We start from the raw sequence: 27,918 nt of genomic DNA on the forward strand, positions 1-27,918 counted from the left end.
CACTCACTGTAGACGACAAGAGGAGGGAACATCACAATATGGTCAGATATGGTCCCAATAAGACTGACATATATATATTTACAGGGTTTTCAACACAAATCCATGCACACTGTCATCACAGGCAAGCACCATTTCAACCTAGGAGAACACATCTACCTTAGCACATAAAGCAGCTCACGTATTACCCTGCCAAATGGGACATATCGGTCTGATACGTCCAGTCAATACAGCCAGGGAAGAAGACAAATTCAGAACATATCTGTTCTGGTTGTACTACAAGCCTTTGTGTTGTTAGCAAAGTTAAACAACTTCTAAAAAACTTCTAAAAAGGCCGGCGACAGGAAAACACACTAGCGTCTCGCTGAGGGACAAGATGTGAGAGAGCATATTCCCTGTGAGATGTATGCTTGAATCAGGGGCGACGCCGTTTCCCACGATACCTCCACCCCACCCACACAATACCATCATCTCCTCTCCCTTCTTTCATCCGGGCAAACAACAGGCACTGCTGACTCTACTGCCAAATGAAATATTCATGGCAGAGATGAAGCGGATGCAGCTGAAAGACTGTGTGTACCTTTCTGTATGCCGTTTGCACCGGTGGGACCTTCGAAGCCGGTTAGGTGTTCAGGGCTGGTTGTTTGCGCTGGTGGTGCGCTCCTGAGGAAGAAGAAAAATCAGTGGATTAGAACCACCAATGCAGCGCATGGAAAATTACAGTCGGTAGCATGTAAACATAAACATAAAGGCGTTCAGAATAGAGATGTGAAACTCTGAAGTTAGTTTCCCAGTTCAGAAGTTCAGAACTATGGAAAAGGGCATTAGGATTGTTACTGTACATCAAAGATAAAGTTCAATATGAAATTAAAGGTTACAGGTTCTCTATAAGTTTAAATCTGAAAATAAAGAAAGTCAGTCCTGTTTTCCTGTTCATATCAAGCATATTTCTCCTGTGGCACTCTTCTTGTTTTATTCTCAAAAAAAGCATATCAGTTCTGATAAGTCCCAAGTTATGCTTAAACTTAGAAAATTAGTTTAGAACATTAATATTTCATACTGGGAAATATGCGTATTCCTCTTTCTTGCTAAGAAGATTGATACAAATTTAATTTCTTTATGGTAAAAATGAAGCTACGGCTAGAAGACGCTTAGCTTAGCTCAGCACAAAGACTGGAAGAGGGGCAAAACAGCTAGCTTGGCTCGTTCCTAGGGCTCGGTGTCGATACTCAATACCTTTAAGGTATCGACTGAAATAAATCAATACCAAGTAGTATTAAAACGTCTCCCGTCAAACAATACCTGCAATAGATTATTTTTGCACTCAGAGCTAGATAATTGGACTATTTGTATGGACTTGCTCACAGTCAATCAACGCAAACGTTCTTCAATTTAATGGGTTGTGGGCGATGGGTATAAAATTAAGTACTCAATTGGTATCTGTATCACTTTATGGTACTTGGGTTGGTTACAGGTGTCATCATTTTTTAAACAATACCCAGCCCTACTCTGTCCATAGCTTTTGTTTTTACGCCAATCTGTTTCTTGATCACAACTGGTAATTTCCTGGAGACTCTGGACAAGAAATAGTCTGCCCCATAATTCCCTGTAAATTGTTGTTTCTACACTATGGCACAAACAGGAAATAGAAAGCTTTAGAGGTGGTTTAGAGGCTCACCATCTCCCTGCCAGTAGCATTATATGTACTGCACATACATCATAGAACTATCAATCTTTTTGTCCAACTCTCACCAATAACCAATAAACATATATCTCACATTTTCTATTGATTTAACTTTAAGCTCCATACCTGTCCAGAAACGGTGGCACAACATGATCTGGGATCTCAGGGACAGGCCTGTGCCTCAGCCGGTAGGAGCGAGTGGGCCGTGGACCTTTAGGAACCTTAAAACTTGCCTGCAACTCATAGATGGAGTTTTCCACCATCTCGCATTGAAGATCTCTTTGGTTTCCACTCAGGGTTGGGTCGGTAATAGACAGCAAAGGCTCCTCTGAGGAAACCTCCCAGTCTGAAGGGATTTCAGAAATGTTGATAGACTCACTGCTGCTGCTGCTGCTGGAGGACAACACAGAGGCAAGGACGCTGGTATGTTGAGACGTGGATTTTTGAATGTTTTGGAGATTACGCGGGGCCGGTAAAGGCGGGCGGACGTATCTGCTCTCTGGGATGTCCTCAATTTCTGATCCCAGTCCTGCTCCTGGAGGCAAAGTCTGACACCCTTCCAAACCATACTGATTCTTGTCCTTGACTCCTGACTGAGGGTGTGGACATGAAGTCCCCCTCTTTTTATCGTACATGAAAATATGTCTTGGGTATAGCGCAGGTTTCCTCCGACCCCTTCCATTCTCTTGCCCTCCCTCTTCATCTTCCTCTCCCCCACTCTGCTGCTTCACACCGAGTGCTTCCAAACTGCGGAGGATGCGTCTACGATGGCCTGTTGGAAACACTCTGAGCTCCAAGAGGCATTCATCTGTGAGGTCTTTGCAGTCTCCCAGAATGTGGTAGCCTTTCTGCTGGAAATATAGGGTGTACTGGGACAGGCGGAGGGTGCATAGCCAGTCCTCAATCTCCTGGCTGGGCTCTGGAGGCTCCAACATGATGCTCTAGTCTTACATCTGCCACATCAGGAAGAAGCTGATGAATGTAAGAAACTTAAGAGGATTTTGTGGTCCAGCTTTGAACTGTTGACACAGAAACAGAGAGAGCGGATATTAATAATTGTCTGACAGGGAAGGTCTGCAGGTGAAGAATTTAAATGACATCATTAAAGGAATAGTCTGACTTCATGGGAAATCAGCCTAGCGTCAGCCTAAAGATAGTTAGCTTAGCTTAGCATAAAAACAAGAAGCAAAAAATCCAACTAACAGCACTTCTAAAGCTTACTAATGAATATGGTATACCTAGTATATTTAACACGTACAAAAATACCAAGCTGTGCACTGAGCAGGAAATACACTTTGATTTTTGTATAAATTAAACAAACTACATAAAAGGTATTCATTTGTGAAATGTTAGGGGTGCTGATATGTAGATTTTACATTAAGATAACATCTCCTGGCTGCACCTTCATATTTACTGTACATATATGAGAGTAGAATCAATCATCTCATCGAACAAGAAGGCAAATTAGAGAATTTCCGAAAATGTGAAATTATTCCTTTAACCTTACTGTAAAAAAAAAAAAAAGGTGTATATCTGCACTACATTCAACCAGTTTTAAAAAAACTGCCAGCCAGCATAACCACACCAAAATTTGCAACACTTCTGGATGAAATAGCAGGAAACAGCTATGAGGAAACAGTATACCACCACCATAGTGTCTCTATGGTCAGGTTTTAGTTACTTTCCTTTTTGTCTGACACTTGAATTAAACAACACACAAAATGAATTCCTACAGAAAGGCACATAATTGACCCCAGTTTCCTTTTTTTTGCAGTACTTACCACAGTACACTTCAAAAATCCAAGCTTTGCGTCGCAGCTCATTGCCTGACAACGTATAATAACCTTTAGTTGAACTGTCTGTTTCCTGATGCATTCACACCATCTTTTCATAGTCAAGCACCAATGAATAGTGTTGCAGAAATGTGTTCTCTCTCTCTCTCTCTCTCTCTCCTCCTATCTATCTACCTCTCACTCACACCCACAGGAAGGCACATCATCATCATCATCTTGTCATGTCCACTTCTCCTCTTTCGAGATACAAGCCTAATAGTACACAGGGCACATGAAGTGTTACTTCTGCTTTCAAGTAAACAAACTCTTGCAGCATGCGCATGTGTATATATTTGTTTGCTTTATTATGTAAGCAGTTCACAGAATAAACAAGAACAGAAACTGACCATTATATACAACATATTTTTAACATGAACCCTGCATTAAATTGTATAGCATCTCTTTCTCTCTGAAACATTGCTGTACTAAAATAATGATTGTTGTGCATAAAACTGCAGCATCCATGCACAAAGGTCATCATTGTGTTCATTTGTGTTCAGAGACCTTTGAAGTCTTGAGCAAACACATTACAGCTGTTGCTGGAAGCAACATTGCTTTATTTTTAGCATTGTGGATTCAGGTAAAAAACGTCCGTGCTACGTCTTTATTATAAAATATAATATGCTGCAGCATTAACATGCAGGGACCTGTATTGGCTCACAGCCATTACAGGCACACGCCAATGCTTGCTGGCACATTTGACCTGGCTTGCTCCACTTCTCAGCCTTTCAGTGTTTATACACCCACTCACACGACTGCACATAAACACAAAACTACACACTATGAGGCCAGCAAATACAAAAAACATTATTAAGGGCTGGATAGAGGAGTTATGATCCACAGCTACTGCCCGCTGTCAAAACCCACAGAGTGTGTAGATCAATAGCAAAGAGCTAAAAGAGAACTTCACAAGATAAACAGCTTGAACATGCCAGGCAGGCATGAGAATATAATATGGAGCACTTTGTCTGTAGATGTGAAGAATCAAATGGAGGCAACAAACACAAATACTAAACAAACACACTATTCACTGGCCTACAATTTGACAACTGATCAAAGCATTCAAGTTATTGTTTCCTCATGTCAGGTATGTCTGGAAGGCAGCCAACACAGAAGTGTGTGTCTGCGCTACACCCTGCCTAGCGGCCTTCCACAGGTAGGCTATGGTTACCCAGTGTAAGGAGTGAGTCACAGCATGCACGCCCATGCCTGCATGGCTACACACACACCTACCTCATACTTCTGCACATCCCACCCTGCCAGCTAACTTTGAACAAAGTCCAACTTGTGTCCCCTTCCTGGTTTGAAGAAGAAAAAAGAAAGTACCTGTGAGCAAGGGCAACTGAAAATACCACTGAACCGTGCTTCCACTTTTAAACTGTGTGAACTGCCCACACAAGAATGTCAGAAGAGTGAAGTAAATATAGGCTAAGTCTTATAAAGTTATCACTCCACAAATGTTGTTGTCAAATGTGTTGTCATTGGTATGGTAGTGCACGTGTGAGATGTGCTTATATGTGTTTACAATCGCAGCTACAAAAAAAAAGAGGAGAAAAAAAAAGGTATTTCACAACTATGAATATAATGAAACAGATGCCATAAAAGTCTGACTGACGCAGCTTCTTTCACTTTCTTATAACAGCTTAAATTGCCGATAAATGATACAGATCACCACTTAAAACACCTGTATTAACTTCCAAATATGACGCGTGAAAAAATGACTAGTTTGTCTCTGCCTCGTGCCCACTTTACTCGGCTTTTGATAAATAAATGACGTAACACGTTAACGAGCGTCCTCGCTGGAGGTCAGCAGAGCTTACCTGCGGGTTAAAGACAGGGAACCTCGGGCATCATCCGCACACCGCTGCCGGGTCCACTTTCTGTCATATTTTGCCGCTCAGAGTCTCCGCTGGCTGCCTCAGGTCCCCAACTCGTCTGTTTCCGTTCCCTTACTGGTGAAGCACTGAGAGTTAGACTACTCCACGCCCATTTCAGCACACAGCCAGAAGTTTAGAGTGAGTGGTTCCCTTCAACTTCATTTCTACTACCAGTACAGCATAATAAACACTACAGGTTGTAAAAGTGTCAATGATCTGGTTGGCCTCATTGTAAGTTAGGTCTGAAAAGTGTTGCTTTGTGCTCAGGGTGCCAGTTTTCACGATTTAAATAGAAGAAGAAGAAAAAAGTGTGTTTGTAGTTGTGCACTTGTGATGTGTTTCCTGGGAACACTTGCATGTCCCAGCTTGATCCTGAACTTCCAAGATACTCATTCAGCTGAGGCAGGAATGCAGTGGGCTCCCTGGCACACTTGATGAAATGAGCCCTGGGGAATAAGAACACATTTTCTTTCATTGTTTTTAATCCATCATTACTTGTTTAACCCTCATCCTACCAACATATTTAACAAACAAAGCCATACTGACTGGGGTCCCCAAGAATAAACTACTGTAAGAAATAAAAACAATAGCCAAATAGTATATTGTGTAAAATGAAAATATAGTGCCCCCAGGGGACCTAAATACATTGGTGTTAAAAAGCCCTAATTAAAACAGAAACAGAACACAATGATATGAAGTCATTAGGAACACATTGATTAACAAAGTCATGAACAATTGGGATGATAGAATAAAGCATCTATGATATATAACGGACATTATACCTTTGGGGGTCTTTGAGTACTGCTGTCGGTAGGATTAAAGTTTTAATTAAATTATAACATGGGACTGTAGCATGCAGTATAACATTGAATTGTATGCGACTGTTGATTAGTAGTCAGGGTTTGTGCTCCAGATCCACAGATATACATAGTGTAACATTATACGTTGGTGACAGAAAGAAAAAGGACAGACTAATCACAGTTAGTACATGAACATACATAGGCTATGATAGGTTATATTGCTTTATGAGATTTGATTTACTGAAACACTACTAAAACTACTACTACTATTGTTACTGCTACTGATTATTATAATGATAGATTAAAACTAAATACATATCAAATAAATAAGAATAGACCATACAAAAGAATACAAAAACTGTAAGGAAAAATTACTTTAGGACATTTACAGAAAGGCTGGTGCAATTTATAAGAAAAAGGGGGATGTAGCTGTTAGTTGTTTCAACATGTTTTCAACAATTTCCTAAAAGTAGCTTTTCGGTAACTGTTCATTCTTCGAATAATGTCATTAGGGGAAATGCACTAATTTCATTTTCATTTTCAATTTTCTTTCAAAGAAAGACTAATGTAAAACACAGTCAGTTAAATTGCAGAGAATGTAATTGTTAAGGTTAAGGTCAAGATGCCAGTTAACTACTACTACACACACATACACAGATAGACAGATAGATAGATAGATAGATAGATAGATAGATAGATAGATAGATAGATAGATAGATAGATAGATAGATAGATAGATAGATAGATAGATAGATAGATAGATAGATAGATAGATAGATAGATAGATAGATAGATAGATAGATAGATAGATGTAAGGGTTAAGGTTTAAAAATAGATGATTAGATTAGATGTAAATAAAGCATTACCAACATCTAAAGGGAAAAGGTGCATGAAAAAATGAGTTTTATTAAATATTATTAGTAATAATAGTAGGTAGTATAAATTAACTATCATTAGTATAACATGTACAAAATGTAAGAAATGTGCAATGTGCAGAATCAGCCACATGATGGTGACAGAGCACTGCAGCTTCAAGGCTGCTGTGACTATGATATCAGAGTTAAAACAGACCTTTTTCACAGGAGACATTTTGACATTTCATAAGAACAGCACATGTGTAAATGATCAAATTAACGATGACTGAATTCATGTAAGTGCTTCAGTTTCAATGTCATGTTGTCACACTGTCATGGCTTAAGGGACACATTGTTAAGGTTATAGTTAAACTTGCTGTGGTTGTCCTGAAATGCCTGAAAATGTTTGCTGGGAAAAAAGACAAGATGTCCAACCAAAGTGTTTCACTACCAACTCCACAATCCATCAAAAAAGCAACATTTCTCATCTTTGATGAATCAAATATTCTGTGATTCATCACTGAGTAACAGCCAGCTGTGTTCTTGAAAGATGCAGGAGTGGTTAAAGTTGAAGAGCTGATGTCTTCCCCCATGCAGACAGCCGTAAAATGAGTGACAGAAAGAATAGAGGAGAAGGATGAGACGTCTGGAGGACAGCACTTTGTCTTTTTCTGTAAGGCTCCTCTTTTGTCCCTCCCTGCCACGCCTCCAGGGGTCGCCTTGGCAACATGTTTTACTGCTGGCAGCCATATAAATACAGTATTGGCTCCTGTAAACTAGGATAGCGGTGCACAGTAACACTTAATACCAAGGACACGGTGAAGAATTCTAAAAAAAAGAAAAGGAAGTAGACAGGGGAATGGAGTGCAGTTTGAATTAATATTTGATATTATTCACCAAATGTTTGTAGAAGGAGTAAATACCTTTTGCCATATACAATAAGGACTGAAAAAGGGACAGTAAACAAGGCAGAATAGACTCTTCTGACCCTGATCTGATTACATTTTTCAGCTCAGCATGGATAATCATCTACACCTGAGTAAACAGATAGATGAGTGTCCTCATGAAGAAACGAGGGAAGACAGTCTCCTCAACATGTTGACTGATACTATCCGGGGGCTTGAAGCTGTCACATTCTCCACAGATCATTATAATGGAACGGTGGGTGGAAGGAGATGCATAGGAGAGGAGACAGAGACAGGGATTGAAGAAGGGATGCACAGTCCAGCAGAGACAGAGAGTGAAGGGATGGGGAGAAGAAAGAGTGCTGATGAAGAACAACAGGAGAAAGACTGCAAGAAGAAATCTCTGGCAGTGCTGAGGGAGGTGAGTGTTTTTCATTCAAACAGAGTGACAGCATGGAGAGAAGCCCTAAGAGACTGTGCCTGCATCCTCAACAAATATCCACCAGGGGGCGCCAATCAGCACCACCAGACTACAACAGGTATAGTAGTAGTAGGAGTTCATCTGTCTAATAAATGTCTTTCTCTGCCTTGCTTTGAAGCTCAAATTAACTAGAACATTTAGGACCCCTTAAAGTTATAAGGATCTACATTATTATTATTTAGGTTCAAAGTCTTGACATCCTAGTTAGCAAAACTAATATACAGTGTATTTTGCTTTTGTTTTTCAAAATAACAGACACCCTTCATGTACTATAAATAGATAATATCAAACTCTTATCAAATTTTTAAATGGGGTTGTCATGATCAGGTGATTTTTAGATAGCCTTCGAACTCTAAAAAATCATTTTCTGCTTAGGATTACAAGGTTGTATCAGTCGAGGCTTCACAGAAACATGACATTAGTCTTATTTTGGTTTATTACACAAAATTAATGTGTAAACTACTGAAGGGAGTTATGACTCACAATATTTGGGCAGTCAATAATTTAGCTGCTTGTTTTAAATTTAGACACAACTACATTTAGATTCAACTGACAGATTTGAAATGATAATACAATTCATAAAGTTTTAGTAATAACAAAACATGCATGGTGCAAAAAACTTACTTTAAATCAGTTGGTGTTTGTTCAGTGTCATACTTAATTATTTTGTTAAAGTAATCAATTTGGAGGTCTCAAAATTTAAGCTTCTTCAACCACAGTCACAGAGCAGTGAGGTCACATGGTAAAGAGGCAGAATATGATTGGTCCTCCTGTCTACATTCCAAGCACTTGTTGATGCTTTGCAGATTGGGATGATTGAACCGTATAGCACCAATTTTTGGGGCCCAAAAAAAGGGTGGGGGGGGGGAAAAATCCCAAACAAAATGTTGATAACCTTCTAATTTTAAGGTGATGATTTTCTAAATAAAATGAGCTTGCAACAAAAAAATTGCAGTTGAAACCATTGAACACATTGAATTGTCTTTTTATGGGAGTATTAAGTTTAATTGTGAGTAGGAAAAGGAAATTAAGTGTCAGTTAAGAGTGAAATACTGAAAGTAGTACAATCAGTAGAAGTTGAAGTGTAAGCATTTGTATTGTTGCCGAGACTTAGTTAAGAAGACTGATACCACCTTCATCTGAGAATGGTATCAAATATTTTATGTAAGTCTCAGCAGTGTAAGATGACATCCTGAAAGTAAGAAGAGAAGATGAAAAAAAGGACCTTGAATGATTTTATGACTATTTAAAATTCTATTTGGAAAGCAAATGCCCTGTGAACAGAAGTATGAAACAACAACAATTCACTTCATTATACATTTTTCATTAGTGTATAAAATTTACCAACAGCGTGGTGAATCAGCATTTGCTTTAGAGAGTAGATGAAAAATATAAAATTAGCTCTCAAATATTGCAGTTTGCCAAGTAAAAGTTGTACTTGTTTTATAGTTGTGATACTGTATGTTCTCTATGTCTGTTTGGTTCAGATAATGCAGAAAGTAAAGACATGCTTTGTTCAGATTCCTTCAGCAATACATTTTGGAGTATTGGGGAGGACGTAGAGAACATTCTGGACAAACTGAACATAGTCATAACCAAGCTGGATGCAGAAATCCTCAAAATATGTGCAGAAGAGACTCTGGATGTAGCACCTCAGGAAAGTAAAGATTCAGAAGGTGGCAGAAATGACCTGAGCTCCCATGAATGCAGCTCGGGGCAGGAACAGGAGATTGAAGATGGAGGTGATCAAAGCCTTACAAGGCTTTCACCAGACACTGACCTGACATCAGCCTTAAACTTTGAAAGTCTTGCCTGCAATGATGGAGCAAATAGTGGGCATGGGCAAGAGATCGAAGGTCAAGACAATGTTAACATTTTGGTAGAGACTCACACAGATTTCCTGGAGAAGACAAATAGAGATACAAAGAGGATAGATGACAAGAGCAAAGAGGAGACAAACAATGAATGGATCACAGTTGGGTAAGTTGATTAAAATCACCTTTTTGGTCAACTTAACCTCTTGTAAATAATAATGTCAGTATTATATATTATTATACCCAGTTGTTCTAATTCACACTTCATGTCTTTATACTGTATGATTGTCTTTTTTTTAATTGACATATTCAAGATGTCAAAGTAACAACATATGACAGAAAAACTTTTTTAATTGAAGGTGTTTGAAAGTATTTTCAGTAACCCCCCCAAAAAAAAAAAAGCATGAGGTCAGCCTTTGAGCCTGAACATGATTCGATTCCTTCCCTTCATTTCTCCTGCTCACTGATGAAGAAGTAAACTCTCTGCACGATTTATCACAAGGTGCATGCGTTTTGACCCCCTAGCCTCCAAGAAACTGATTGAATGAAGAGGCCGAGTCTGGGAGAAGCTGATATGGAAATGTGCACACTGCAGCATTTCAGATATTCTTAAGATAGTCTCACTTGTTGAAACTTGTGCACAAATATTGTATATATGTTTATATGTGGTTTTAAATTATTTCTAGGCTATCTGGCCACTTGGAGGATGACCAATCAGATGTACAAGACGCATGCTTTATCCGAGCACCTATGAGTGTCGCTGAAGTCCTGAGGTGTGATGTAGCTGACAACTTGAGCTGCCTGATGGTGACCGGCTCTGAGGAGCTAGTCAGCAGAGTGGTCAGGGTCAAGGTTCAAGACGGTGCCAGCGTCCACTTCCCCATAACTGTGGTTGTGCCTTTTTGCACACGTTACCGCGGCAGCTACAGGGACGTCGCCGTCAAGGTAGTCGATGGGGCGAGGAGGGCGAGCTACATCACTCCTGTGACAACAGAGGGCACGTACGGAGGGCAGAGGGTAAAGTTCTCTATGACTTCCATACATGCATTTGATTTGTAAGCTCATTCATTTATATTTTAAAAGGGACAGAAACCATCAACTATAAAATATTTTCATTTAAAATATGAATGCATCTTCTTAGGTGTCTTATTTTATTTATATAACCTTTATTTAACGAGGAAATCTCCTCAGATACATTATGTTTTCAACAAGAAAGACTTGATCAAAATGTCACTGTTGCATAGTTAATACACAGTCACATAAAATATTTACACATAGCACAAAAACATGGGATCTGAGAGGCCTAATGGAGAGAACTTGACTATTTGAAAACAGTTACATTCATCAAAAACCAGGTCTTAAGCGTGGGGTTTAAATGCCGAACACGATCCAGTTTTTTAAATGAAATGTGTTAATTAATTATTTATTATAAAAAGACTAATGCATGCATGTGCAGGATGTCACCATAATCCAGAACAACAATATGGACTGAATTTTTTTTTTCTTGTTGCACAGGGAAAGCATTTCTTATAACTGACATGAAACCCTATGATTATTTACAAGGTTATGAAAGTGAATTTGAAAGTTTAGTTTCATCCAGTCAAATTTCAGTACATTTGATTGAAGAGACTTTTTCTAAAACAGTTAAATCTATTGTTTATAGAGTAATATTATCTATATTATATAATGAATTGCCGTGGTTTCTTGAGAAGTTTAAAGTTGTTGTCTGAAAAATAATTTTTTAACCAACCTTGTGCATCTTTTCTTTGTGCCTCAGGGCTCATTTGCAGAGGTGAAGGTGTACTTCCTGGGCCTGTTTGCAGTCATTTCCTGTCTGAAAAGAGAAAGTTACACAGTTCCCAGTCGGGGTTTGTCACATAAACTCCCCATGGATCCTCGCATCTGCCTTAACTACCTCCCAGGATCTTTCACTACTTCTGTAATGGTACAGTCCATGGTAAGAGAAGATGATTTGATCACTTACAGTTTTAATTATTTTGTATTCAAACATTGCAAGCAGTAATCACAGGGTTTTGCGGGGGTAAAACATCTTTGTAAATTTGAGATCAGCCATTTGAAAAATATCTTTCCAACAAATGATAAAACAAGACAGACAGATAAAAACAAAAAAAATGTGAAGGAGAAACAGGTAGACTGTTTAAAATTCACAGGCTTGAGTTTTAACAGATGTTTGATTCCAATATTGCCAGCTGCTGCCAATATTTGAATTGACTTCTGAGTCCAATCATCTGTGAACTAGCTTCCCCGCAGCAGTTTGTTGCTTGATCACACGCCAAAAACCAACAGCTCCCACTCCACTCTGCTCTCTTTGATACAACAGCATGCTGTCAGCAAAACAGAAATGTGGAAAAAATCGATTTTCATATCACACAGAATCTCTGTCCAAATGCTGCCTTAATAATACAGAACAGATGTTTCCTCGCATGCCTCAGATCCAGCCGGTAGATGCTGTCCTCCTGGCTGCAGTCAAATCCAGAAGTGATGCCTATCAATCAGTGGTGTCTACTAGCCCGCTGCTGTACCTCACCCACCCGTCCTCACAACCACTGAAAAGACCCCTCACACTCACCCTTCCCTGTCCCCCAAACCCTGAGAAGAAGAGGGACACCAGAGGACAAAGGAAGGAGACAGAGCATCACCACACCTGGCCTGTCAGTGCTGCTGCATTGTGGGATCCATCTTCTTCCTGCAGAGTGAGGTAAGATGAAGCCTCTCCATGCTTGTCTTAATTTTAGTGAAAGGAAAGTGATGATAAAACAGAGCATCTGTGGCTATATTTAGGAGACTACACCGATGATAGTGGCGGAATTTAACTCATTCAAACATATTTTATGTTTGTACTTTGGTTTTTTTGCATATTTATGTCAAATAGGAATTTCTGTTAACATGTGACAGATAATAAAGTTACTTGATCTTGAATATGGAACTATGTACATTTACCCCAGTGCTGTACTGTGGGTGACTTGTATTTAAGTGGAAATTGTACCAAATTATTTCCATTTTCTGTTATTTCGGACATAAATTTAGGTTTTTTTTCTGACAGCTATAGCTACTAATTATTTAGCAGATTATTTTTCATACATGCATTGGTCAGTAAATTTAAAAAAAATCTCTTTTATCGAGTCATTTTAGTCTAGAATAACAACACAACATAATAAAAGTTTGATACTTTTTGATAAGGATATTCTGTTTTAAATGTTTTTGTCAGGATGCTTGGCTCTTCTGTGCAGTCCTCTAAAGAGATGTCCACTGAGCTGCTGATTATTCTGGGCTCAAGTGACAAACAGTGGAGCGTCCTGGAGAAAGTCACCATCAGGAATCAGCAGAATGGACTGGTGTCCTTTGAGCTGACAGAAATGTTTGACAGGTTTGCAACAGAATGTTTTCTCCTTTTAAAAAATGTGCATCTTCAAATTACTGATCAGAATATTTGACAAGAGAATTGAGAATTAACAGGTTCAAGCTTTGACATGGTCCACTGAATGTGACATAGTCACTTCAAAGGAGACAGAAGTAGAATAAAAATGATGCATAGTGGAAAACCACTGCAGGGAGGCGAGGGAAAATGTAAAATGTGGTTTTCTGATCTTGTTAGAAGCCTTGCTGCAGAGTTCTGGACCAGTTTGACGCTGGAGGTCAAAACATTAAGAGTGATCAAAGGCTGGATGCTTTGCTGCAGGTCAGAGAGAGAGAGAGAGAGTTATTCCCACTTTAGAAAGATTTATTGTCATTCATCTGCAGAAGTTTGTAAGCCATCCAACATATTGTCCTCAAGACAGTTTCTGACTCTCCAATGGAGCTTAAAAAAGCCAAACTGTTCGATATTGGTAAAAGATACTCTATGAGTAATAAGAAGGGCCAAATTTAAATATACTCAATGTATGTGGTGCTGCAGCCTCCAGCCCAAACAGATCACAGAGCAAATCACAATATGAGGCAGAAACATCCAAAATAGGATTACAGAGAGCGCAGAAAACCCCAGGGTCAAATATGTAGGGTACTGCTCATTTGTAGCATCGCTTGAGTCTGATCCTGAGCTGATTTGTCCAGTTTGTCCACTCACTAGCAGTACAATCTGAAAAAAATAAAAACATGCAGTATAGTATCAAAAGAAGACCTTAAACAATACACTACACATGCATGAGTTGTGCTGTAATGCCAAAGCCTCTTACTACATCTCCTCGTGCCTGTGCCTCGCTGCTGAAGTTGACCAGCCACTGTAGCTGATTGGAAGGATTGTAGGTTTTCAGCTCGCCGCCATTATTTTTCACACATAGCGTGAGAATGGGCGTCTGGCTCGCACCGCAAAGGAGGATGTAATAAATCCTACACCTGACCACAGAACAGTAAAAATGCTCTTAGGCGTCACTGATTAAAAGAAGTGAAACCAAAGCGGTTTCTATTTGATCGTGTACCTTTTTGATGAGATGCAGTTAGCAGTCTTCAGGAGAGTTTGCTTCTCAGGGGCCTCAGGAAACAGTAACAATCTTGTGAAAACATAACATCCTCGCCATGTTGTTGTCATATCAAAGAGACTGCTACCACTGGAACACATGCAGAATACAGTAAACTATAGTTGATGCATAGAGGGATGCAATTTGCAGAAAAAAACCCTACAAAAATTAAATGTTTTAGATTTAACACCTCTCAGTGAAGTACAGCCTCTTCAGTTTCCTTTTTGCTACAGACTTAGCCTGCAGGATACAGAAAAAAAAAAACTTTTCAAAACAACAATTATGTTTGTTTTAGAAGAATTAAATCTTACAGTATGTTTTGTGCAATTTTTAGAACATTTTGATGATCTTACATGTGTCAAACATGCTTTTAAAGGTTCCTCACCACATGGATTTGGTATCTGAGGCCCATGAGCCTGATTAGTGTGTTTGACAGGCGTTGCAGGTTAGCAGGGCTCTGCGCTGTCTTCACAGCAACATCCACACAACAACTACCAGCAGTCACTGTCATCAGGAGTCCCCCAACCACATATAGAAAGTGGAAAACATTCCCCCTTGTGATAAACAGAAAAAAGAGAAAATTAGAGAATGAAGACCTGCATATTTGAAGATAACTTCTTTTTTTAATTAATGGTTTCTTACTCACTTGCGGACAATTAACTCTGGTGGAAATCTTAACATGAGGAGATTTGATGAGAGACCCTGCAGGAACAACTCTAGGTCTTAAACTGCTAGAGTAGAAAATATGTTTATGTGACCACAATTTGACAGTATGACATTTTTTATACAGTCATTCTTGTGTTTTGTGTGGAATAAGACAACAATTTCATTCACTTTTTGTTTTTTTGGTGATGTACAGTCATTTTTCAACATAACCTTGATGAAGCTGGGGTTAGAAGTACTTCCCATATAGTTTTCCTAACAGCTCAGTTACATTTTTAATGTGGTGCAGTTTATGAGAGCATATTTTAACATAGCTATATATCACACTTCTTTGGGAAAAAACATTTGTCATCTTTATCACAACATAACTATTAGTTCAAGACATAAAAAACAAGTACTGTTCATTTAAATTCAAGTAATGAACATGAAGATTTTTATTTCACTCACCACTTATCCAAATGCTCCGCCACTCCGGGAATTTTGATGCTTACGAGTACATGCCTTTTAAATATGTTCAAGTCTAAGGGACAGTGAGATAAGAAATGAAAGGCAGAATGCCACAACTAATAACAAGACTTACAGCCAGCTTTTCTTTACGTAAGGGATTTAAGAAAAGGCAGTATGGTTAAAGGGGGGGGTGTAAATGCCATGAATTCCAGGCTTTAACATTTCTGTGTCAGAACATAAGCACAGGTTAAAAATGTGAAGTAGTCTCTAAAGAAGTAATAGACAAAGAAAACATATTTGGTACATCTGGTAGTTTTGATTAGCTTTCTGATATCACCACTGGTTTAGAAAATGTAATTACTATGTTTAAATTGTGAACTGTTCCTTTAATAAGGATGAATTCTCCTTATTTCCATCTTGCAATTCAATTCTACTTTCTTATCTAAAACAGCTCCAGTGGAGATTTAATATATATATAGTACAGTAGGTAATATAAGTTCTTTATTCTGCTTTAAGTATATTAAGTCTGTATTCAGGCCCATAATAATCCCCTCTTCCTCTCTGTTCAGCAACTATCTAAATCTCTCCTCTCAGCCCTTCACTTTTCCTCTCGCACTCCTCTCCTCAGGCTATTGGTGGTCCGTCTCCTCTCCCCCCTGCAGCCTTGCCATCTCACCTCCCTGGCAGAGGAGCTGGAGGAGTCGGTCTGCTGCCACGCCGTCACAGTCGTCCTCTGGCGCCGACAAGACGAGCCCCACACCGTCATGGTGGCCGCCCTACCCAGCAGAGACCTCAGCTGGGAGATGTCCAAACTGCAGGCGCAGGGCTACAGCGACCCTCTGGAAACCTCATCAGAGATCTGCATGCGTGAAGGAGACCAGCTTCTCGTTCATTTTAGTGGAAACATCACTGCAACAGGTAAAGTGTGAGATTGAATTATTGGAAAAGCTCCATATTAAGGCCCCAGTTGTATTCAAACGAGGGATCCCATGCATATGTAGCTTATGTATTCATTAACATTTCTTAACACCTTGAAAAGAAACAAGGAAATTGGAATGTTACACGCAAAAAACAAACAAACAAAAAAACACTCTTAGGGAGAGCAAGGTTTTGTTTGTTTGTTTTTTCCCCACCGCTTCCTGCTGCTGTGGTCGAAACTGAAACTGGTCTGCATTTTAACCCATTTTCACCTTAAACTTTTGTGGACTTACTGCAAGTGAAACTGACACAGTGCTAGGATCTATTAATGTTACTTAACCTATTCTACATCCACACAGTATGGTCTGGGTCGGTTTTTTTTTTTTAAATTTAGGTTTTACACCACTCATTTTTGGCAACCTGGCAAAAGATACACAGACATGGCATGTCCAGTTTAAAGATTCTCTAAAACAATTTTCCTTGATTTGACCCACTCTGGTGAATCAAAAAGCCATATCAATAGATATGAGTCAAATTTGGCCCATAACAGCCTCAACGGACAACATTTGGGGTATTTGTACAGCTGTTAAATGTTAAAATTGGTCAAATTTCACAGACATTGTATGCAAGGTTTGCTATTGTTACTGAGCATATGCTACTGCTGCTGAACCTGTACCCTGGCCTCCACATGAAAGGAAGGAAGCAAAAAAGATAAATGTCATTTTAAAAAAACAACTTCCTCCTCCAGTTAATCTTTTGGCAGGTTCCTCTTTGGCCATAAACCAAAATTTACATAAACTAAGAATACTGGTTGTACACAGCAACAGCACAAACAATAATAAAACTGTTGCTGTTTTGGAAACAGGTTCCTCTTCCTCCCGTGTGTCTCCACATAACTGGATGCCACATACCTTATAATAAAGTGAATGAATTATATGTTTTGACAGGGAGCCACCAGAAAGCTTGTTGGTTCTCAGGTGTGTTTGCTCTACTATCATCCTTTTTGTGTTATTGATGGACTCACAAAATGGTTTGTTTTATAGACAAAAAAATCTATTTTGTTGAATACATTACCACCAGCATTTCTAATTATGTTCAGTTTCAACATAAATACAACATTTGCCTTCAAACATCTCACAAAAGCCATCAAATGCAAATGCACTTGAAAATAACCATTACACACTGGTTAGATCAATTCAAAACACTAGTGTTTGTAGTTTTAGGAAATGGGTCTGCCTTTTGGTAGATGGTGTCATGGTTTGGGATGTTTAGTTAATAGGCCCATTTATAGTGTGTATGTGATTGAGAAAAACTGTAATAACAAGCAATTTCAAGTCATATTCACAAAATACTGACAAAGAAAAAGTCGTGTGTTAAATATCTACTAATAACTAATCACAATATTATGAATATTCATGTTTTTAAATAGTAACTCAAACCAGCCAACCGGTCCTAAGCCAGCGCATCACCTTTCACAGCCAGTGGAAGAATCACCTCTTCCTTCATCTGACTGAAGTGGATCCGTTTGGCAACTACAGCTCTCCTCACTACAAGGGCACGGCTATGTTTTACAAGATCACCAGAGGTCAGCTTGAGTGGCGAGGTGACGTAGCTGTTCCAATGGACGCGAAACTTCTGGGGGATCCCGTCTGTAAGCTGTCTCTGACTTTACCCAAGGTGCTGTATACTTCAGAGTAGAAGCACTTGCATCATATTCTGACTCTCACAATAAAAGAGTACTCTGGCATTTCACTATTTGTCATTTCAGAAAGTGAGAAGCATTAATCGGCCCATTGTGGCGAGGGTTAAGTTGTGTGAGGAGACAGGTAGGAGAGATGTTGAACTCTAATGTCTCTTTTTTATATTTTCACATACTCTACTGTCAAAGTCATCCTCTAGTTTTAATTCAGATCTACAGTACGTATTTGATGTTAAAGAAGTTAAGGTTTGTGTAGCTTTAGCTCCTTTGCTGTCAGTTCTTACATTCAATTCTCTGTTGAAAAGGTAAAAGCATTGTATTCACCTCACTAGATGAACCTTCACCTACATCCTTTCGTCTCTTTCCCTTGCAGATTCCCTGTCAGACTCTCTTCTTCTCTGGCTGTCCGGAAAGCTTTCGGAGGAGGAAATAGCTCTGCTGGTGCTCTCCCTACGCCTTCGACGCAGCGCCACGCAGCTGGTGAGGCTCCGGGCTGGGGACAGCCTGTCTGCCCAGGCCTTCCAGGTCCTGGCCATGTGGAGGAGGGGGCTGCCTGCTGCCTCACACCAACCCAAGGCCTCTCAGCTGGCCCACTGCTTGGCCAAGAGCGGCAGGCCTGATCTGGCCAGAGAGCTGCTGCTACGACAGGCCGCAACCACCACGCAGGGCTTACTGAAATAAGGATGCTTGTAAAATAGAATTCACACAAGTTTTTTAAATCAGCCAGGGTCAGAGTATGTGTGTCTGCCATAAAAGATGCTGGCAGTGTTTTGTTTGATCCACAAGGGGTCAGCATTGGACTGTAATATTCAGTAGTCTCTTCTAGACATGGGTCAATTCACTGTGTGTTGAAAAAAAATGTATTATATATTAGCATATATTTTGGCAGATTTGAAGCAAAAATAGCTGCAGATCATTACATAGAACACTGAGAGAGACATTCAGACAATCAAGGCCAAGTATTCACACTGAATCTAAATTTAAGGGGTAAAAACCTCTCAAAAAAAGGAACAAAAAACATGAAAAACACCCCTTAATGTGCATCTTAAAATGCCTTAATTTTCTAATTAAGGGCAAAATTGATGGTTGGTTTTTACGTTTCTTTGTTTCATATTGTTTAGAAAGTATATTTAGTGTAACCACTTGTAATTAATATCTACCTCACATTATGTGCAACAATGCGATAAATGTTTTAACAATCTGGATCCGCACACACACACACACATTAACTTTTATGTCAAATAAATAAAAAGTGTTAAGATAGTTATACGCATGACTGGTTTTCATGTACGTAGTGTAGCTGGAACCAAACGCACACTTACAAATGTGTTTTCTGAGGTTATTGTCACATTTAAAATCTGAACATTTTGCAATCATCAATCTCTGACAGTGCCTCCACACTCTCACTTGATATTGCAGTTCATCTCCACAGACAGGTGGGTGATTTACAAGACCAGTCAGCCATCTCTTCTCTTTGCATAAACAATCGCTGACACTGAGCTGTGACCTCTTTTCTGCTCTGTGACATCGAATCTTTAAGACTTGACAGCGTCTTATAATGGTAACTGATTGGAGTACAGATGTATTACTGAACAAGCCCACCGGGCCCAGGTCCAGAGGCCAAAGGACTCAGGGGACCCCTAAGCCAGAGCATCTGTGTGAAGCTATTGTTATTAACTTTGCATTAATCAATAACAGAGCTCCAAAAGTCCCACTGAAATACTGAAGGAATAGCCTAAACATTCACTTTGCAGATGTCACAAAAAAGAATGATCATAATACCTTTTAAGTGAGTGTTTATCCCCTCAGTTTATCTAGGGGCTGAGTACTCCATGCAATATTTGTCTGAATTGGGCCCCTCAATCATACATCATAGGCCTGCAGACCAATCTACAACTGCATGGCAATACAGTAGATTTGTTTTCCAGGACAGAAAGTGCTGCCTGTTGAAAAATGCTCTTTGAAATAGTATGTATGTCAGATAACCTACAGTACCAGTCAGAAGTTTGGACAAACCTCACCATTCATATCAATGAGAAAGTGTGTCCAAACTTTTGACTGGTACTGTACATTGATTTATTTTGTTATTATTTATTTATTTTTTGTGGTGTTTCAGTTGGTCCTTTGAATATGTTTTAGTGTAATGTCTTAAATGACCATAGAAAACCATTTTGAATAGTTTATAGGGGCCCACATTGCACAGCTCAAGGGGTTACCCTATGTATTGCAAATATGATAATCTTAAGCCTATTATCTTTTCCTTTTTTTCAAGAAAGAGAAGCTTGTGTGGGCTACAAATGACCATTTCCATTAGATTACGGATAGACTGGTTGTGGCACAACACTCAAGTTGAGTGGACCAAAGAGGAGTTCAAGTGTGCCACAATCAACGTGCATGTTATCCAGCTTCTGTAAGGGACAGTGCGATTGTTGGAAAGACTCGAGTTTTAACAAATGAGCAGCTCACATGCTGATTGCCCAATGACCAAGTGGTTGATAGAGAGTGGATTACACACAATTGTGCACAATTGGAGAAGTTGGCGATGGCATTCATGGCCAAGTTTTGAGATAATATTTCATCATGATTTCAAGCAAGTAGCACTATTTTGCAGCAAAGTGATAAAGCACTTGATACTGCAGTTAGGACAATTGAATCATTGTGATTTTGTGTCTGCACAGAGAGACCTTTTTGACAGTTTTGATAGGGCCAAACTGAGTGTACCTGGAGTCAGCCAGACTTACAGGCATGACAGCTATCGCAGACAGAGACGCAAGACCTTTTCTGACGATAGTGATAGTATACTGAGCTTGAGGGAAGACACAAGTGTCACGTAGCGACTTTCAATGTTATCAACGACATGCCTACTCAGAGCCTTGGAAACTGTCTGGAGGCCTATACAGTTTGTTCACTGTGCTTTTTATGTGCAAAATCTAAGTCCAATGCCTCAGTAATTGAGAAGGCCAAATTGCATCTGCATACACATCTGACCTAGATGACAGCTTATATGACAAACGAATTTAGCTCAGATCATTTATTAAGCCTGAAGATGGTATAAACCCAAAAGGGGTCCTCTGAATAATTGTAGATCGTGGCTTGCAATCTGTGTTTCCAAATGTTTATATCGCACTGCAGCTTTTTCTGACTCTGCCCGTCAGTAATTGCAAAGGGGAGGGGTCATTCCCTCGCCTGTCCAGGATTAAAAATGAATTGAAGACTAAGATGATGCAAAAATACCTCAAGGCACTTCCTCTCATGGCAATTGAGGCCAAACTGACCAATACATTGGACTTTGAAAGAATGTTATATGTTATATGTGACATGTTTTTACATGTAAGTGCCCAGTGGCCCGTTGTCTCATAATCTGCCGATGGATTGGAGAAAAATATATATATATTTCTCAGCATACCATTATACTATATGTATACTAGGTACATTTTCTGTCTATATATATAGTATGAATTTTAGAATAAATATACATAAAAATCCACTGCATATCTTAATGCTTGCTAATTCTGGGGAACAAATAACTAAAACATGTATCCCTTGGTTTGAAAGTTTATTTTGACCTTGGAAACAGTAGTTGAGAAAACAATGTAACCACAAGGTCCAGCTAATAGCTATAATGGAGCTTTTGATCATATCACATGACATTCATCAGCACAAGAAGTTTTCCTAGCTGTTGAATAATTGTGGATTCATAAAATGTAGTTGTATGTTAAGCTTCTTGTTCATGTTGTCTTAAAGAAATAGTTCCGAATTTTAGAGTGTTAAATGAAGATTTATATAGTACCACTATCAATACGGGCTAAATTGGAGCTAGCTCAGCAGAAAGACTACATATTAAACCAACAGCAGCATTCAGTTAGCTTAGCTTAGCATGACGGTTGTAAACAAGGGGAAAGAACTAGGCTGTCTCGGTCAGAAAATGATAAAATCCACTTACACTAAATCCACTGGTCTCTTAACAAAAAAAAAAAAAAGGTTACAAACAGCAACATCAAAATATTGCATGCATTTCTTTGGAACACATACAAACAAACAGAAAAACAGGATACTCTTTTTGCACAATGAGTGTGTTTACTTATGATATTTCAAGTATATTTTGTATAGTTCTTTTCCCTTTACTTGAATAACACTTTGATTCTTGACTTTTCCCTTATTTAATTTATGGTATTTCTACTTTTACTTCTGTTCCCAAGTGCTTCTTCTACCTCTGTATGCTATGCGTACCAGCTGCTGGCTGTACATTATGCCATTTAACTATCCCTTAAAAAGATGATAATCAAAAGCACCAGAACAGCTACTAAATACACTTTGTGGTTAAACTGTTTTCTTAACTGCTGTCATCAAGGTCAAGGATGAACTTTGACACCTGGCTTTTACTTCAACACGGATGAGACATCTTTAAAGTGCTCGGAAAAAATGGAAATTTAAACAGCTATAAATCCATGACAAGTGGGCAAACTATCTGCTGATTAAGACCATTTGAGCTACTAAACAGACCTTGTAGTGAGATTGTTTTCCAGTCTATTATGTATAGTCCAAAAATATATCTGTCAGCTGAAGTTGGTTATATTGTGCTACAGTAAGCCAGCAGAAGAGAGCTCTGTCTTTTTAATGACATTCACTGGGGTTTTCTTTTACATCTGTCGTCAGCGCCTCAAACTCCAGCTGTGTGACATTCTGCAGGCCCTGAGCTGAAGCAGGGGGGTAATGATAGATGCCATGTGTCCAGGTGGGGGTAGGGGACTCCCCATGGAGACACAGGAGACCACCCAGTGCTGCATATAGAGGGGACGGTTAATGAAGTATGAAATGGTAACAGGTGGATCTGATGGATTAAACAGGATGATCGCTCCTGTTCCTTCTCTGTCACTCGCTGACAGAAACTGTCTCCTACATTCATTAACCTTTTCTCTTCCCTTCATATCCTGCTGCTCTGCTATTGTTCCTCAGCTCCACACTTATGTCAGAGTATTGTGCTCATATTTCTCTTTTTAAAATCGGTACACTCTTTGTTTGCCTTCTCGCTATTATCTTCCCACTTCTCTCTCTTCTTCCCCCTTTCGGTGTGATTCTAAAGGACACGTGTGGCATCACTAGCCGGATAGTTTTGTGCCTTGAGTGTGTATGTGCCAGAGGGGGGTATCATTAGTCTGGCACAGGGCCATCAAACACACGCACACACACACACTGAGGGACTTGGTAGAGGTAAATGTCACAGAGGGGGCTCCCACAGTGCCAGGAAATCGTTTCCTCTCTCATTTTATCTCCCTTCTCTCTCCCTCTACATTATTGAAAAGGCCACGCAGCAAGGCACTCCAGGAGGCTGCACGTCGTCCAGTGGGGGAGGATACAGAGGGCTGATGAGGTGAAGAATTCCCACCGAGGGCCAGCATAAAGAGATTCTGATTAAAACATCATCTGTTTCATCACCCATTTCATCACTATCCTCCTTATTCAGATTTTTGGTTTTTTTTTTTGTAGAAATCCTTGCTACCTTGATCAGTTGCTGCTCTCACACTTTTAGCTGTCAAGGTAAAACAAGTGTGCTGTGATTGAGATGCAGGAGCAGTCGTGAATGAGCACATGCACTGTCACAACTCAGCCTGAGAATTATCAGACTGCAGTGTTCACAACTGCTTCTTCTCTTTCACATTTGCACTTGTTTTATTTTCTGTAAATTGGCTTTTTGCATAAAAGTGACAGAACTGGAAGGACAAATTAGTTATGCAACCTTTCTGTTAGCTGTAAGGCTGCTTTAATTACTCAGGCTCTTGTTTACTCATTTAGGCAATCATACATGCTATACTTCTTCAGAGAAATTTAGATCAAAGTAGAATCTTCGTAAACATTCAATATAAAGATGCTGAAAAGGAACGCACATCTCATTTATGTATTTAACGGCCGCGGTTTTGACTACACATTCACAGAAATTAGGACCTTTGGGATCTCAACAGTCAACAAACACTTTAAGTTAACATTTTCTTCGAGAACGAAATAAGCAGCTTAACTAGGCTTGTGTCTGTATTGTAAGTATGAAGCTACTGGCAGCAGTCAATAAGCTTAGCTTAGCACAAATACTTGAAACTGGGGGAAGCAGCTAACCTGGCTCAGTTAAAAAAAATACTGAAATCTGTCTACCAGCATCTTTAAATATCACTAATTAACATGTTATATCTTATTTGTTTCATCTGCATAAAGCATAAAAACATTATGTCGTGCTTTTACGAAAAGTTATGTGCTGGACTATCTCTTGGCTGTGTGCACTAACTCCCTATTATGTTCTGTTTGGCAAGAAAGCCAGTTAGTATATTTCTAAAATAGGGTTTTCCTTAAATAATTATTTTTACAGCACTTTATTTTAATAGTGAGTGCCATTATATATCCCAAGAAATTTAGCTGAAGTAAGACCATCAAATAAGTCCACATACATTCCATATACAGAGGTATAGTGTCTCACAAGCTACTGTAGATCAACAAATATCTGTTAAATCAGAATGGAGGTACATTTCAACATGTACCTGTGAAATTACTAGTGTTGGAGCACCATGAGGTCCAGTGGGTGATACAGGTCACTGCCATGGTGAACCCTGTGATATTTTAAAGATGGAGACAGCTCCCGTGTGGCTGCCCATTCATACAAAAACATGGATGGATCGAATCTGTGGGGTGACTCTTTGACTCAAGCTCTATGTGTGTGTGTGTGTGTGTGCGTGTATGACTTAAGACACTTTAAGGGACAGAAACCAGTGTTAAGGCCAGTTGATTGGGGATTGCTTATGCAATTGGTGACAAAAGCTGTGTTCCAAATTGATAAAAGAATGATTTTTGGGTCAGTGGTTAAGGTCGGGCTTAAGGGTTAGGTTTAAGCAAGTATTGGTTATGGTGGTTAGGGTAAGTCTCCAGGAAATGAATGTAAGTCTATGCAAATACCCCAAAGTGTCTTAAGCAAACCTGAGTGTGTATGTGCATGTGTGTGGGAGGGAGACTGAGACCTCTCAGGTGTACTGCTCACTGGTCCATGACAAACTCTTCATTTGTCCCTCATTTCATTGGCAGACAGGGCAGCTGTGTGGGGCCCGTGACCCGACAGTGCCCGAGTTTCATCACATTTCAATAATGGTTAAAGCTGCTTTAAATCATTAATTTCATATTAGCAATGGGTCAGCTGACCTTGTGTAATGTGAAATGTATCATGTGTGGTGACAAACCCACAGAGAATTATTAATTGGTTCTGCAGTCCCCTTTGCCTCTACAGCAACTTTTAGCATCTTTGATTTAATTGTTTTGGTTTTATAGTCTACAACTCTCATCACTCTTATAAACCCACTCTACATTACATTACATGCCCAGTATTAAATTGCAGACAAAGTTCTTTAAAAAGCCAGATATATCCATCAGGAGTTGGGAAAAACAGAGCTAAAGGAGGGTGAATATTGGTCTTCAATTTATCAGTAGGACACAAACATGATTCCAAATGTATGCTATTGTTTCTGGATGTGTAATATATGGTTACAAGTTTACCATATCAACTACAAAGGTGATAGTATGTCAGTGTTGTCTATACAGCTTGTTTCTACTGCCCCCAGGTGGCCAACATTTAGCTATTGCAGGTTTAAAAGAAGTTATTGAGTAGCTAAAGCGACTCAGATAGATGCAGATAGCGAGGCAGATAGATGGCCCATTTTAGTGTTTGTGGTACTGTGCAGAAAAAAGCAATAACAGCTAAAGCTAAGAGTCAAGTAAAGTCCGATTTTCATCATATGTGAAGAAGCTGGTCCAAAGTTTTTTGCAAGGTTTAGATAGTGTTGAGTGAAGTTAGCTTAGTAAACAAACAGATTTTTTTCTGAGACTGATTGAAAACTGTTCATGCAGTAGTGCGGCACAAAGGAGCTGGAATGGTCTGGTCATTGGAGCTTAAGTTGAAGTTATAAAGGAAAGTCTGTGGCCCAAAATCCTACAGGAGTGGGCAGCGTTGTGTCTGAAATGTTGTGTTCTTTTTCTATGCCTAAATTTACATACTTCTTATAATGGCTCATGATTTTAAAGTGCACCAGACGTACACAATTACACAAATGCAATTCCTGTAACATCCCTCTGTCCTTGTGGACCATTTTCCGATCGAATTAAATTGGTATTGTTTACTCTGGAAATCCTGCAAGATTGTGTGAGATGTTGTGAGACGGAGCTGGAGGGGGAAAAAAAGGTGAGAAAAGGATGGGAAGACGGTGAGAAATGGAGGGAGCGGCAGCAGGGGTGAAGAGGTGTTGGAGGAGTGATGGAAGACTGAATAAACAAAGGAGAGGGGATGAGAGGAAGAGGAGAGCCCACAAGAAGGTGTGACATGATGGGAGAGGGTAAAAACGTGAGAGAGAAGAGGTGTAGCAACAGTGTGTCTACTGGTGTGTGAAACCAGCCTGACATCTGGTGTGTGTGTGTGTGTGTTTGTGCAAACGTGATCGGGGAGAGTCATGGAGACTGGCTCGATATTTCCTTCACATACACATAACACACAAAACACAAACACTTTCAGGGTAAAAAGGTCAAAAAGAGTGCATTGCTCAGACTCCCATGACATCTATATTTCACACATAGAGAGCGCTGTACATGCATCCTAACATAACTAACACTTATATGACCCTGAAACTACATATCTGAAACTCCCGACTCCCTGCGAGCAGCAACTGTACAACACATGCTAACTAAAGTCAGTTTGTAACCAAAACTCACTTTAAAAATTACCCATTTTTATCATCATTCCTACTGTATTCAATAAAGCAAGTCATTTTGTTCCGTCACACTACATTTCCAATGTCTCTGATGGCTTTAAGCTAATGCACCCTGCAGCTCCAGACACTTGCATTTAATTTGGGAGCAAAATTGATATAACTGTCAGGCCGCCTGATAAAAATATGACATTTATTAAATAGCTTACAGTTATTCCTGCATTTCTTACCTTGCCTGCTCAAAAAAGCTACATAAATGTTTACATTGTTAAAAACTGTGGATGGACACTCAAGATGTCATTGTTGTACATTTGTTAAAGCAGATTTTTTCACTCAAGTTTAAACATCAATTTGTACCTACAGTCATGAAAATTAATTATTATACATATTGTGTTGCTATTGATATATTTTCTGTGTGTAGTTCACACACTAATAGAACCACTTTATCCAGCATCAGTCTTTTCATTTTCCTCCTGGCCCGAGGCCATTCTCACTAGACATAACCATCGTTTAAAGAATATACACTACGACACAATCTCACATACTTATCAAGGTCATCATCAAGGACCTCACCTAGTTTAACATAAAGTTCATCATCTTACATAATCATTTGCACCATCACTTTTTTTATGAAAAGCAAAATGTCACTGCTAAGATTTACAACAGTTTGGTCATTAATCATTATTATCTGTTCTCTTTATATGCCACATACAGGAGCTCTGTAGACCAAAGAAGTGTGCACA

General features: G+C 39.3%; 2 protein-coding genes across 2 annotated transcripts in view; one reads left to right on the forward strand and one right to left on the reverse strand.

Moving 5' to 3' along the window:
- arap2 (ArfGAP with RhoGAP domain, ankyrin repeat and PH domain 2) overlaps positions 1-5,457 on the reverse strand; it is a 131,945-nt gene extending 126,488 nt beyond the window's left edge. Inside the window, 3 exon segments of the mRNA XM_062444397.1 lie at positions 578-660; positions 1,808-2,700; positions 5,334-5,457. Of these exon segments, the coding sequence (XP_062300381.1) occupies positions 578-660; positions 1,808-2,616 (892 nt within the window). The 5' untranslated portion in view covers positions 2,617-2,700; positions 5,334-5,457.
- Positions 5,458-8,061: 2,604 nt separating this feature from the next.
- On the forward strand, positions 8,062-19,127 carry dthd1 (death domain containing 1). Its single transcript, XM_062444459.1, has 10 exons — positions 8,062-8,488; positions 9,918-10,410; positions 10,931-11,261; positions 12,022-12,201; positions 12,698-12,963; positions 13,474-13,632; positions 16,458-16,747; positions 18,177-18,424; positions 18,516-18,573; positions 18,820-19,127. Exons 1-10 carry the CDS (start codon positions 8,062-8,064, stop codon positions 19,125-19,127), a joined length of 2,760 nt encoding a protein of 919 aa, XP_062300443.1.
- The last annotated feature ends 8,791 nt before the right edge of the window (positions 19,128-27,918 follow it).

Source organism: Scomber scombrus, chromosome 23 (assembly GCF_963691925.1).
Source record: "Scomber scombrus chromosome 23, fScoSco1.1, whole genome shotgun sequence".
In the NCBI taxonomy this organism is placed as follows: Eukaryota; Metazoa; Chordata; class Actinopteri; order Scombriformes; family Scombridae; genus Scomber; species Scomber scombrus.